General features: G+C 46.4%; 1 protein-coding gene across 1 annotated transcript in view; it reads left to right on the top strand.

The window, feature by feature from the left end:
• The window catches only part of DDX46 (DEAD-box helicase 46), a 78,464-nt gene that overhangs the window by 7,322 nt on the left and 57,601 nt on the right, over positions 1-13,541 (top strand). The window contains exons 4-6 of the mRNA XM_075209860.1: positions 5,333-5,429; positions 6,138-6,303; positions 6,403-6,554. Coding sequence (XP_075065961.1) covers positions 5,333-5,429; positions 6,138-6,303; positions 6,403-6,554 — 415 coding nt within the window. The remainder of the gene's footprint in view (positions 1-5,332; positions 5,430-6,137; positions 6,304-6,402; positions 6,555-13,541) is intronic.

Below are 13,541 nucleotides of genomic sequence, written 5' to 3'. Positions count from 1 at the left end.
GCGCCAAGAGAAGCCTGGGAAGAGTGAACAGAACTGAGGGAGCAGGCACAGGACAAGCTGCTGTTGGACTTCTCCCCTTTTGTGGCCTATGGGCTAAGTATCACCTTTATTTGAACTCTTATCTAATGTTTTCATAACTGGGCTAGTAGGATTTACATTATAGTCTCCTACTGGTTTATATATATTGGTGGTGTTTTATTATTACAAGTACAACTTTTATATAAAGATCAGTTGATTACTTGTTTTTTATCTCTGTTCTTCCATATATATATATATATATATATATATATATATATATATATATATATATTCTCGCTCTCTCTCTCTCCAATTTTTTCTCTCTCTCTGTTGCTCAGCTAGAGTTATATTTTACACTGTGTGTTTGGTGTGCCTTCCTTTATAAGAATGACAGATAAGGGAAAGGGCCCCATGGCAAAATACTTCACATGCTCAAAGTGTCATGTAAAATTACCTTGTGGCCAGAAGGACCCTTTGGCGCTCTGCTCTGCATGCGAAGCAGGGGTTCCCACTGCGCATACCCAGCAGGTTTCAGCCCCACCGACGGAGGAACCGGCCTGGGTGGCCTCCTTGACACAGTCGGTTTCCTCCTTAGCTCAGATGGTTTTTCAGTCAAATCAGTTGTTATCTACTGTAGCAACTTTGGTGGCTAATAATGCTAACCCACAATCAGACCTCCCAGCTTTCTCAGGTTCGAGTGGATCGGGTTTGCCGGGACCTTCCTCATTACAGCCTGACCCAGCCCCTGTTCTTACACATCCGGCATGGTCTACAGCTTTTTTTAAGGGGTTTGAACAAGCTTAACCAGTTGCTTGATTCCTCTAATACCCCGCCTGCTAAAAGAAAGAGACCTAGATCAGTAAATCCCCTTAGGGTCCTATCAGACTCTGAAGAAGGCTCTGAGGAAGAGGGGGAAATTTATTCGGATCCTGACCAATTACTCCAATTGGAACAGGAAGACAATCCCAAAAACCAATTTGTTAATGATTTGGTTTTAGCGGTTAGACAGGCGTTGGACCTCCCAAAGCTGGAGGATCTTACCCCCAGAGACAGAAGTCTCTTTAAGAAGGATAAGAGAAAGGCCAGCCATTTTCCCCCTTCTGCTGAGCTTAGGGTTATTGCTGAAGGGGCATGGAAGCAGCCTGAAAGAAGGTTTTCTATTCCTAGGAGATTCTCCTCCCTGTATCCATTACAGGAGGAAGAGGTGGTTCGCTGGGAGACTATTCCCAAGGTAGATATCCCTATTGCCCGCTTGGCAAAGCATACCTTACTCCCAGCTCCTGGTTCAGCGTCCCTTCCGGATGCCAATGACCGCAAGGTTGAATCCCAGCTAAAATCCATTTTTGCGGGTTCTTTCAGACCTACATTTGCCTCAGCTTGGGTGGCTAGAGCCATGGAAGCATGGGCAGACCAGCTGGCAGAGGCCCTACAGGACTCCGAACTTCTTCCCCTGGCCCTGCATTTAAAGGAGGCTTCGGGGTACCTTTATGAGGCAGCCCAGAACTCAGCGGCGGTTTCCTCTTCCATTCAGGCGGCTTCTATTTCTGCAAGAAGAACGCTATGGCTGAAATCCTGGGAAGGTGATGCGGAATCAAAAAGGTCCGTTGAAACAATTCCGTTTTCTGTAGCAGGTTTGATTGGCCCGGAATTAGACACCCTTATTTCACAGGCAACGGGAGGCAAAAGCACTTCCTTGCCAGTATATTCTTACAGGAGCCGCAACCCACGGGGCAGCTCTTTCCGTCAGCCTTTTCGGGGGACCTCCTCTCATAGGGGACAGTCCTTTTAGAGGCAGACAATCTAATTCTCGAGGCTCCTCCACTAGGGGGAGATCCTCGCTTGCATCTAAGCGCCAGGCCTCCAAGACCCAGGAGAAGCCTGCGTCTGGACGACCACCCTGTACCACAGGGGGCACCAGTGGGGGGACGTCTGTCTCTGTTTTGGGAACAGTGGGCAGCGTCTTCCCAAGATCCTTGGATCCGGGGAATTATTTCAGAAGGGTACAGGATAGACCTGTTGGGCCTGGCCCCGCAGCGTTACTTCCAGACCCCGCTACCCCGGGATCCATTAAGAAGACAGGCTATACAGGATTGTGTCGCTTCTCTTCTGCTTCAGAAGGTCATCTGCAGAGTTCCAGATTGCCAGAAAGGTCGGGGTTTCTATTCCAACCTGTTCTTAGTCAGGAAGCCGGACGGCTCCTTTCGTCCCATCCTAAACTTAAAGGGCCTCAATGTTCACTTAAGGGTGGACAGATTTCGGATGGAATCTCTGAGGTCAGTAATAAACGGCCTAGAAAAGGACCAGTATATGGCGTCCATAGATATAAAGGACGCATACCTCCACGTTCCCATTTGGATCCACCATCAGTCTCTTCTCAGATTCTCGGTGGGATCATTCCACTACCAGTTTCGGGCCCTCCCCTTAGGCCTCTCAACTGCGCCAAGGGTCTTCACGAAAATTATGTCAATAATGGCAGCATGTCTTCACCTGCAATGAGTTCAGGTCGTTCCTTATTTGGACGACCTACTCATCAAGGCTTCCTCAGAGAATTGCCTACTTCATCATTTATCCCTCACCCGAGCGGTTCTCGAGGGCCACGGTTGGCTGATAAATTCAAAGAATTCCCAGATGGTTCCGTGTCAGCGCATGGTTTTCCTGGGACTCATCATGGACAACAGCAAACAAAGAGTGTTTCTCCCAGCAGAGAAGATCAGCTCTATTCAGACTGTAACTACTCAGGTTTTGTCTTCCCCAAGCCCCTCAATGCATTTATGCATGAGGCTACTCGGAAAGATGGTGGCCTCCTCCTTCGAGACCATTCCCTTCGGTCGAGCCCATTCTCGATGTTTCCAGTGGGATCTATTGTCGAAGTGGTCAGGATCACACCTACACCTGGAACTTCAGAAGATCTCCCTATCTCCGAGGGCGAGAAAATCTCTTCAGTGGTGGCTGGTTCAGGATCACCTGAAAGTGGGCAGATCCTTCGCTCCATGGTCGTGGATCATAGCCACGACAGACGCCAGCCTGAAAGGTTGCGGGGTGGTAATCTTGCACCTCCGACTCCAGGGACACTGGTCGGTTCAGGAATCAGCTCTATCAATAAATGTATTGGAATTGAAGGCCATTCTCTTGGCCATCAGGGGAGCACAGTCCCTTCTTCGGGGCCACCCGGTCGGAATTCAGTCCGACAATTCCACGGCCGTGGCATATGTCAACAGGCAGGGAGGAACCAGGAGTGCAGCTGCCATGGATATTGCAGCTCAAATATTGGTTTGGGCAGAGCTATACGTTCCGGCAATATCTGCAGTTTTCATTCCAGGAATAGAAAACTGGGAGGCGGACTATCTAAGCCGAATCCAGATGATGCCGGGGGAGTGGTCACTCCACCCGGAAGTCTTCCAGTCTCTGGTTCGGAAGTGGGGTCTTCCGGACATAGATCTCATGGCCTCCAGGCACAACAGGAAAGTTCCAAGGTTTTGCACAAGGGCAAGAGATCCCCTAGCGGTGGCAGTGGATGTCATGACTATGTCATGGGAGTTCAAGATGTTTCCTCCAATTCCCATGCTTCCTCGCGTCCTCAAACCAGTAAGGCAGGGCGGTCTGCCAGTAATACTAGTAGCTCCCTCTTGGCCGTGCAGAGTGTGGTACGCAGACATATTGTCTATGACCAGGGGTCCACCTTCCGCATCAAAACGACCTTCTTCTGCAGGGTCCATTCCAGCACCAGAGTTTACCTCAGCTCAGTTTAACGGCATGGCTGTTGAAGCCAGCCTCTGGAGGTCTAAAAGGTTTTCCTTCCAGTGTAGTTAACATTTTGATGTTAGCTAGGAAACCTGTTTTATCTCGCATCTATCACAGGATTTGGAAGGCCTACATTAGGTGGTGCGAAAACAGGACATGCAATTCGTCCGCTTTTCGTATTCCTCGCTTGTTAGCTTTTCTTCAAGAGGGCCTGGAAGCAGGTCTCAGATTAGGTTCCTTAAAGGTTCAGGTATCGACACTTTCAGTATTTTTTCATATGAAATTAGCTGATTTGCCAGATATTAAAACTTTTTTTCAAGGAGTCTTGCACATACAGCCTCCTTATGTACCTCCTACAGCTCCATGGGATCTCAACATGGTACTAGATATGCTCAAGGGGCCTCCATTTGAGCCCTTGAGAGAGGCAGATTTAAAGTGGTTAACCTGGAAGGTCCTCTTTCTTTTGGCAATCGCATCAGCTCGTAGGGTTTCTGAATTAGGAGCCTTGTCCTGTCGAGAACCTTATTTGGTTTTCCACAAGGACAGAGCGGTGTTAAGGACCCTTCCTTCTTTTGTCCCTAAAGTAGTGTCAGCTTTCCATCTTAACCAGGAAATTGTAGTTCCGGTTTTTTCATCTGCTTCTCATTCAGATAAACAATCTATGGATAAGTTAGATGTGGTTAGGGCTCTCCGCATATATGTCAAAAGAACTTCCCAGATTAGACGTACTGATTCTCTGTTTGTCCTTTATGACGCTAATAAGAGAGGCTGGCCAGCCTCAAAACAATCCATCGCAAGATGGATTACGTCTACCATCAGACAAGCATATATAAAGGCTAACCGTCCTGTGCCGGAGAAACTTACAGCCCATTCCACCAGATCGGTAGGGGTTTCGTGAGCAGCAAGGAATGGAGCTTCTGCAGACCAGCTTTGCAGGGCAGCCACCTGGTCCTCTGTCCACACCTTTACAAAATTTTATCAGTTTAATGTCTTTGCATCAGCTGATGCAGATTTCGCTCGTAGTGCTTTACGAGCGGGATTTTCAGAGTAATCCCACCCTTAGGGGGCTGCTTCAGAACGTCCCCATAGTAAGCAGTGTCCCCCAGACCGGATGAAAGAGAAAAGAGGATTTATGTACTTACGTTAAATCCGTTTCTCTGATTCCATCTGGGGGACACTGTGATCCCTCCCTTCTGTTTTTCTTCTGTGTGCTCTTGTTTGACTGCCCTTTTTTTATCCTTGGGCTTCTTAAAACTAGCTGGACAGGAAGAGGCAGGGGGATTGTAGAGGGGAGGGGTCTGCCAGCAGCACTAAAGTTTAACTAGTTAGGTGCCAACTCCCAAGCGCCCCTCCACAACCCATGGTAAGCAGTGTCCCCCAGACGGAATCAGAGAAACGGATTTAACGTAAGTACATAAATCCTCTTTTTGTAATCAGTGCATGTTTTCTTCCTGTATTAATTTCTTTGATTGAAAATTATTTGAGAGTTTGTCAGTTATACTATTCTCATAACTCCACTGTACTCCAGTGCCTCTCTTCCACTAAAACAAATGTCACCCATTATGTTTTCTAGATCAAAATCTAAAGAGAAAACTGATGTTTCAGAAGCAACTAAGGAAAAGAAAAAGGATGACAAAGAGGAAGAGAAAGATAAAGAAAAGGATGTCAGTGTAAGTAACGACCATTCATTGTTTTACTTTGTTTTTCCTTTCAATGTGAAGCTAATTATACAGACCTAAAACAATTATGGTTCTATGTTCTTAAATAAAAGGCAGTGAGTTAATCTTTTAGGAAAAATATCAAATTAATGCTTTCATCTTTTTTTTTGTTGGTTTTTTTTAAATTACTGTGGTTTGGATCCACTGTATCTTTGCAAGAGATACATATTGATCCATTCACTTTAGATCAACTACAGGCATTCTGAACTGCGTACAACTATCAGCTAATTTTGTGTTAAGGTATATTTACTAAACTGCCGGTTTGAAAAAGTGGAAATGTTGCCTGTAGCGACCAATCAGATTCTAGCTATCATTTATTTAGTACATTCTACAAAATAACAGCTAGAATCTGATTGCTATACTCAAAGCTCCACTTTTTCAAACCCGCAGTTTAGTAAATGTACCCCTGGGTCTTTGATGAACCTTATTATTTTTAAGAGAAGTAAATATTTTGCTTTTTCTGTTAGGAGAATTGACTGATAGACCCAACACACACACACCACACCTTAATATGTGACCTCTTTTTATAATGGTACTGCTTGCTTGTTTGTTTTCAATTTGTACTGGAACACTGTTCCATACAGAATGGTCCTGTCTAAACCTTAAAATGATTACTTTCTAAGTTCAACTTTCAAAATACACCATTCCTCCCTGTTTCAGAATTTTGACCAGAACAAACTTGAGGAAGAAATGCGCAAGCGCAAAGAAAGAGTTGAAAAATGGCGAGAAGAACAGCGTAAAAGGGTTGTGGAAAGCATTGGAGAGTTGAAAAAGGAAATTGAAGAAATGAGACAAGGGAAAAAATGGAGTTTAGAAGATGATGATGGTAGGGTTCCTTTGTTTATATCATTCTGTCACATTTTGTGAGCAATGTGTAATGGTTCTATTTGGTTACAGCATATTGTTGCTTGTTTTAATGTCCCAGATGATGAAGAAGAAGCAGCAGCTGAGGAAGATATTGAAGGGCAGGAGGAAGAGGAGAATGAGGAGCTGGATCCCCTGGATGCCTACATGGAAGAAGTCAAGGAAGAAGTCAAGAAGTTTAACATGGGCAGTGTCAAAGGTGGAAGTGAAAAGGTGAGTGCTGGTGACTTTCACAAGCTGGAGTAGGGACTTGTTCACATTATCATATAGACTGTTTTGCATATACTTGATTTACATGATACTGAATGAATAGCTTGAGCATGAACCCCTACATAACAGGGAGGTTTTCAACAGTAAAGCTACTGGGTTTTTTTCCTGGGACATATACGGCTTTTGATTTTTAGGATAGTGAAATAAATTTCTATTTTTCCTTACTATAAGTGTACATTAAATAAGGTGTGACTGATTTACAGGTCGTAAAATAAAGTTTGATTTTATACATACATACATACAGCGGGTGAAATAGGTATTGAACACCAACATTTTTCTCAGTAAATATATATTTCATGTGACTATTGTAATGAAATTTACTCAAAATGTCAGCAACAATCCTTGCAATCCACACATGCAAAGAAATCCAACCATAAATGTCCATAATTTAAGTTTAGTGTAATCGTGTGAAATGACACAGGAAAAAAGTATTGAACACTGGAAGAAAGGGAGGTGCAAAAAGGCATGGAAAGCCAAGACACCAGCTGAAATCTATCAGTAATTAGAAAACAATCCTGCCAGCTAGTTCAGCCACAACTGATGGCCTATAAAAAGGTGTCTCATTACGAAGGTGTCACACAAGAAATATCTCATGATGGGTAAAAGCAAAGAGCTCTCAAGACCTGCACTACCTCTTCAAACTCCTTACCACCACTTACAAAGCTCTCTCCCAGTCTACTGTCCCCTACATCTCCGACCTCCTCACCATTCACACTCCTGCCCGATCCCTGCGCTCTGCCACTGACCGTCGCCTCTCTTCCACTCTCATTACCACTTCCCACTCCAGAATCCAAGACTTCTCCCGAGCTGCCCCCCTACACTGGAATGACCTCCCTCGCTCCATCCGTCTCACTCCCAAGCTGTGCTCCTTCAAACGAGCACTTAAAACTCACCTGTTCCTTAAAGCCTACCAATCATCCACCTAACCCCTCACCTACTCTGCTCGCTCTTCCCTCTCTCCTCTGGTATCACCGCTCCCGCTTGTCTGTTTCGTCCACCCTCCCTTAGGATGTAAGCTCATTTGAGCAGGGCACTTCTTCCCTCGTGTCTCCCCACCTGTTCTTCTGCTCCGTCCTTACTCCATTTGTCTGTCCCGGAGTTTCTGAAGCACTGGTACTTTGTGTTTACTGTTCTGTACTGTTTAACCCTGTATGGTTTACTGTTTGTACTATGTACGGCGCTGCGGACACCTTGTGGCGCCTAACAAATAAATGATGATAATAATAATAATAATACCTTAACATTGCAAAAACTACTGATGACATTGGTTATAGAAGGATCTCTAAATTGCTGAATGTTCCAGTGAACACTGTTGGGGCCATAATACAGAAGTGGAAAGCACATCATTTCACCATGACCAGGTGCACCTCGCAAGATTTCTGACAGAAATGAAAAAAATTATCAGAAGAGTTGTCCAAGAACCAAGGACCACTTGTGGAGAGCTTCAGAAAGACCTGGAATTAGCAGGTACAATTGTTTCAAAGAAAACATTAAGTAATGCACTCAACCGCCATGGCCTGTATGTACGCTCATCACGCAAGACTCCTTTGCTGAAGAAAAAACATATTGAAGCTTGTTTGCTGCACAACATTTGGACCAGGATGTGAAATACTGGGAGAATATAGTGTGGTCAGATGCCATAATACAAACCATGCTTGGAGGAGAAATGGCACTGCACATCACCCCAAAAACACCATACCAACAGTGAAGTTTGGAGGTGGGAACATCATGGTGTGGGGCTGTTTTTCTGCACACGGTACTGGGATACTGCATATGATTGAAGGAAGGATGACTGGAAAAATGTACTGAGACATTCTTGATAAAAATCTGCTGCATCTACCAGGATGCTGAATATGAAAACAAGGGTGGACATTCCAGCAAGACTATGATCCCAAACACACAGCCAAGGATACTCCCAATTAGTTTCAGAGAAAGAAAATAAAGTTGCTAGAATGGGCCAGCCAATCACCTGAATTGAATCCAATTGAAAATCTATGGAGAGAACTAAAGATCAAAGTCCATAGAAGCCCATGGAACCTTCAAGATTTGAAGACTATTTGTGCTGAAGAATGGGGCACAATCACACCTGAGCAATGCATGCGACTAGTTTCTCCATGCAGGAGGTGTCTTGAAGCTGTCATTACCAACAAAGGCTTTTGCACAAAGTATTAAATATATTTCAGGAAGCTTATTCAATACTTTTTCTCTCTTATCCAGTCTGGGGGACACTGCTTACCATGGGTTGTGGAGGGGAGCATGGGAGTTGGCACCTAGCTAGTTAAGTTTAGCACTGCTGACAGACCCCTGCCCCTTCCTGTTCAGTTTTTTTTAGGTGCCCATGGAGTTGGGCAGTGTTTTAGTACTGTTAGTGTTTTTTCTTTTCTTTTCTTTTATTCTATTTATTACTTTTGATAGGAACTTTTTTTTGTTGGCAGACCTGGCAGTGTGTTCTATTATAGAGAACACACTCCACAGCACAGCAGCGCAGGCACGGCTCTGTCAGATGAGAGCCAGAGGCTCTCACTGGCAGAGTAAATAGGGTGCCTGAGTACAGAGTGACTCCGGACCGCTGTCACTCTTGGGGCCTCCCCGATAACCGGCGCTGCCACTGCGGGCATGGAGTGCCGGTTATCGGAATAACAAAATGCCGGCGGCCATCTTGAATTTCCGTGGAGGACAGAAATCAAAAGGGGCCATACCAAGATCCCCCCTCATGCATAGGAGGGGGCATCGGGGTGAAAATCCGATGCGGAGACCTCAATTGAGGTCTCCACTACTCTGCCATATACCACCTTTTTATTTTTATAAGGTGGTCTCTAAAGACCTACAGAGAGACAGCATTAAGGGGGGGGGAGCTAAGACATAGAGCTCCCCTGCCCTACAGAGAAAAGTGGACTAGCCCGGTCTTCTGGCGCCAAGGAGAAACCCGGGAAAAGGACACAGATCAGAGGGAGCAGGCACCAGGACACTGCTGTTGGACTTCTCCCCTGTTTGCCCTGTGGGCTAAGTATCTGATTTATTTAAACACATATTACTGTATTTGCTGACTGCAAAGTGGGCTAGTAGGGGTTATATTATAGTTCTCCTACTTGCCAATATAATAATATTTTGTTGTTTAATTAGAAGTACAACTTTTATGTCAGATTAGTTGATTACTTGTTTTTTTCCACTGTTTTCTCTCAGCTGCTCTCTGTCTCTCTCAGCTAAATTAACTATTTAAGGCTGTGTGTTTGGTGTGCCTTCCTTTGTATAAAAATAACAGATAAAGGATAGGGCCCAATAGCAAAGTATTTTACATGTTCAAGATGTAATGTAAAATTACCATGTGGGCAGAAGGACCCGTTGGCGCTCTGCTCTGTCTGCGAAGCAGGGGTTCCCCCTGCGCAAACCCAGCATATTCCAGCCCCACTGACGGAGGAGCCAGCCTGGGTGGCCTCCCTGACACGGTGGGTTTCCTCTTTAGCACAGATGGTTTCACAATCCAATCAGTTGCTATCTAGTGTGGCAGCCTCGGTGGCTAATAATGCTAGTTCATTAGACCTCCCTGCTTCCACAGGTTCTATTGGAACATCTTTACTAGGACCTTCTTCATTGCTTACGGACCAGGCCCCTGTTCCTACAGAACCGGCATGGTCTGCAGCATTTATAAAGGGTTTGGACAAGCTAAACCAGTTACTTGAATCCCCAAAAATCCCGCCTGCTAAAAGAAAGCGGCCTAGTTCTGCTAATCCCCTTTTGGTCCTTTCAGACTCAGAGGGGTTTTCAGAAGAGGAGGGGGAAATAAATTCTGATCCTGACCAGGTTCAACCTTTGGAACAGGAAGAAAACACTAAAAGCCAATTTATAGATGATTTGGTTTTAGCGGTTAGAGAGGCGTTGGACCTCCCAGAACCAGAGGATCCTACTCCTAGAGACAGAAGTCTGTTTAAGAAGGCCAAGAGGAAGGCTATACGTTTTCCCCCTTCTGTAGAGCTCAAAGAGATTGCAGAGGGAGCTTGATAGAAGGTTCTCTGTTCCCATGAGATTCTCTTCCCTGTATCCATTGCAGGAGGAAGACGTGGCTCGCTGGGAGAGCATTCCTAAGGTAGATATTCCAGTAGCCTGTTTGGCCAGACACACTTTACTACCAGTCTCAGGTTCAGCAATTCTGCTGGATGCCTCTGATCGCAGAGTGGAATCCCAGCTAAAATCTATATTTGTGGCAGCGGGTTCTTCCTTAAGGCCCACATTTGCTTCAGCTTGGGTTGCTAAAGCCATGGAAGCATGGGCAGACCAACTGGCAGAGGCCTTACAGGACTCTGATTTACTTCCCCTGGCTTTACATTTGAAAGAGGCATCGGGGTACCTTTATCAGGCGGCCCAGAACTCAGCGTCTGTGTCCTCCTCTATTCAGGCTGCATCTATTTCAGCAAGAAGAACGTTATGGCTGAAATCCTGGGAAGGAGATTCGGAATCAAAAAAGTCAGTTGAAACCATTCCCTTTTCAGCAGCAGGTTTGTTCGGCCCGGAATTGGATACTGTGATCTCCCAGGCAACAGGGGGCAAAAGCACTTCCTTGCCGGTATTCTCTAATAGGGGCCGGACCCCTAGGGTCAGCTCCTTTCGTCAGCCCTTTAGGGGGAACTCCTTACCTAGGGGACAGTCATTTAGAGGTAGACATCCAAATGCGCGAGGCTCCTCTTCCAGGGGTAGATTCTCGTTTGCAGCTATGCGCCAGGCCTCCAAGACCCAGGAGAAGCCTGCGTCCTGTCGACCACTCTATTTAGCCGAAGGTGATGCCATTGGGGGGACGTCTGTCTTTGTTTCAGGAACAGTGGGCAGCGTCCTCCCAAGACCCTTGGATTCGGGGCATTATATATACATGATAGACCTGCTGGGTCCCGTACCACATTGTTTCTTCATAACCCCGCTACCCCGAGATCCAACAAGAAGACAGGCAATACAGGCCTATGTCGCCTCTCTTCTTTCGCAAAGAGTCATCTGCAGGGTCCCAGATGACCAGAAGGGACAGGGATTTTATTCAAATCATTTTCTGGTCAGGAAGCCGGACGGGTCCTTTCGGCCCATATTAAACCTAAAGAGCCTCAATGTGCACTTACGAGTGGACAGATTTCGGATGGAATCCCTGAGGTCGGTAATAAACGGTTTAGAGAAGGATCAGTTTATGGCTTCCATAGACCTTAAAGACGCATACCTCCACGTTCCCATTTGGAGCGACCATCAGTTCCTCCTAAGATTCACAGTGGGTCTTCCCACTATCCGTTTCGGGCCCTTCCCTTCGGCCTCTCCACAGCTCCGAAGGTCCTCACGAAGTTCATGTCAGTAATGGCAGCGTGTCTTCACTTAAGGGGAGTTCAAGTCGTGCCTTATTTGGACGATCTGCTAATCAAATCCTCCTCAGAGATTTGCTTACGTCAGCACTTATCCCTCTCCTTGGCGGTTCTCGAGAGCCATGGGTGGCTGATAAACTTAAAGAAATCCCAGGTAGTTGCGTTCTTAGGGCTCATTATGGACACCAGTCAGCAAAAGGTGTTCCTGCCTGCCGAGAAGATCAGTTCAATTCGGAGTATAACATCTCAGGTCTTGTCTTCTCCCAGCCCCTCAATTCACTTGTGCATGCGGCTGCTGGGAAAGATGGTGGCCTCCTTCGAGACCATCCCCTTCGGTCGGGCTCATTCTCGGTGCTTCCAGTGGGATCTGTTGACAAAATGGTCAGGATCCCACCTACGCTTGGATCTCCAGAGGATCTCGCTGTCTCCGAGGGCGAGAGAATCGCTTCAGTGTTGGCTGAATCAGGATCACATGGCGGTGGGCAGGTCCTTTGCTCCATGGTCATGGATCATAGCCACAACAGACGCTAGCCTGAGGGGTTGGGGGGCGGTACTCCTGCACCTCAGGCTCCAGGGCCTCTGGTCAGTTCAGGAATCAGCCTTATCAATCAACACGTTAGAATTGAAGGCAATCCTTTTAGCTCTCAGGGGGGCCCAGACTCTTCTTCAGGGCCACCCAGTCAGAGTTCAGTCCGACAATGCTACGGCTGTGGCATATGTCAACTGACAGGGAGGAACCAGGAGTGCAGCTGCAATGCGAGTGGCAGCTCAGATATTCCTTTGGGCAGAACAGTACGTTCCAGCAATATCGGCGGTGTTCATTCCAGGAATAAAAAATTGGGAGGCCGATTACCTCAGACCCCTAGGCGATGATGCCTGGGGAGTGGTCCCTCCACCCGAAAGTATTTCGGTCTCTAGTTCAGAGGTGGGGTCTTCCGGATATAGATCTCATGGCCTCCAGACACAACAAAAAGGTTCACAGGTATTGCGCAAGGGCAAGGGACCCCTTAGCGGAAGCCGTGGACGTAATGTCCATGTCATGGGAATTCAGGTTGGGATATGTTTCCCCCGATTCTCATGCTTCCTCGAGTACTCAGACGAGTGAGACAAGGCGGTCAGCCGGTGATTATAGCAGCTCCCTCATGGCCGCGCCGAGTGTGGTACGCAGACATAATCTCCATGGCGGTAGGACAAGAATATCGTCTTCCGTCAGGAGACGACCTTCTTCTACAAAGCCCCTTTCGTCACCAGAATTTACCTCAGCTCAGTGTAACGGCATGGCTGTTGAAGCCAGCCTCTGGAGAGCTAGGGGTTTTTCCCCCAGTGTAGTGAACACTATGCCGCAAGCTCAAAAACCGGTTTTGGCTCGCATTTATCATCGTATTTGGCGAGCATATATTAGATGGTGCGAAAATAGGACATGTCACGTCTTCCTTTCGTCCCCCTCGCTTATTGGCCTTTCTTCAGGATGTGCTGGAAGCAGGGCTCCGTTGAGGTTCATTAAGAGTTTAGGTTTCAGCGCTTTCAGTTTTCTTTCACCTGAAGTTAGCGGACTTGCCAGACGTCAGGAGTTTTCTTCAGGGAGTCTTACATATTCAGC

Source organism: Mixophyes fleayi, chromosome 4 (assembly GCF_038048845.1).
Source record: "Mixophyes fleayi isolate aMixFle1 chromosome 4, aMixFle1.hap1, whole genome shotgun sequence".
NCBI classification, from domain to species: domain Eukaryota; kingdom Metazoa; phylum Chordata; class Amphibia; order Anura; family Limnodynastidae; genus Mixophyes; species Mixophyes fleayi.
Note: the sequence above shows the minus strand (reverse complement) of the source record. Positions and strands in the feature narration are given on the sequence as shown.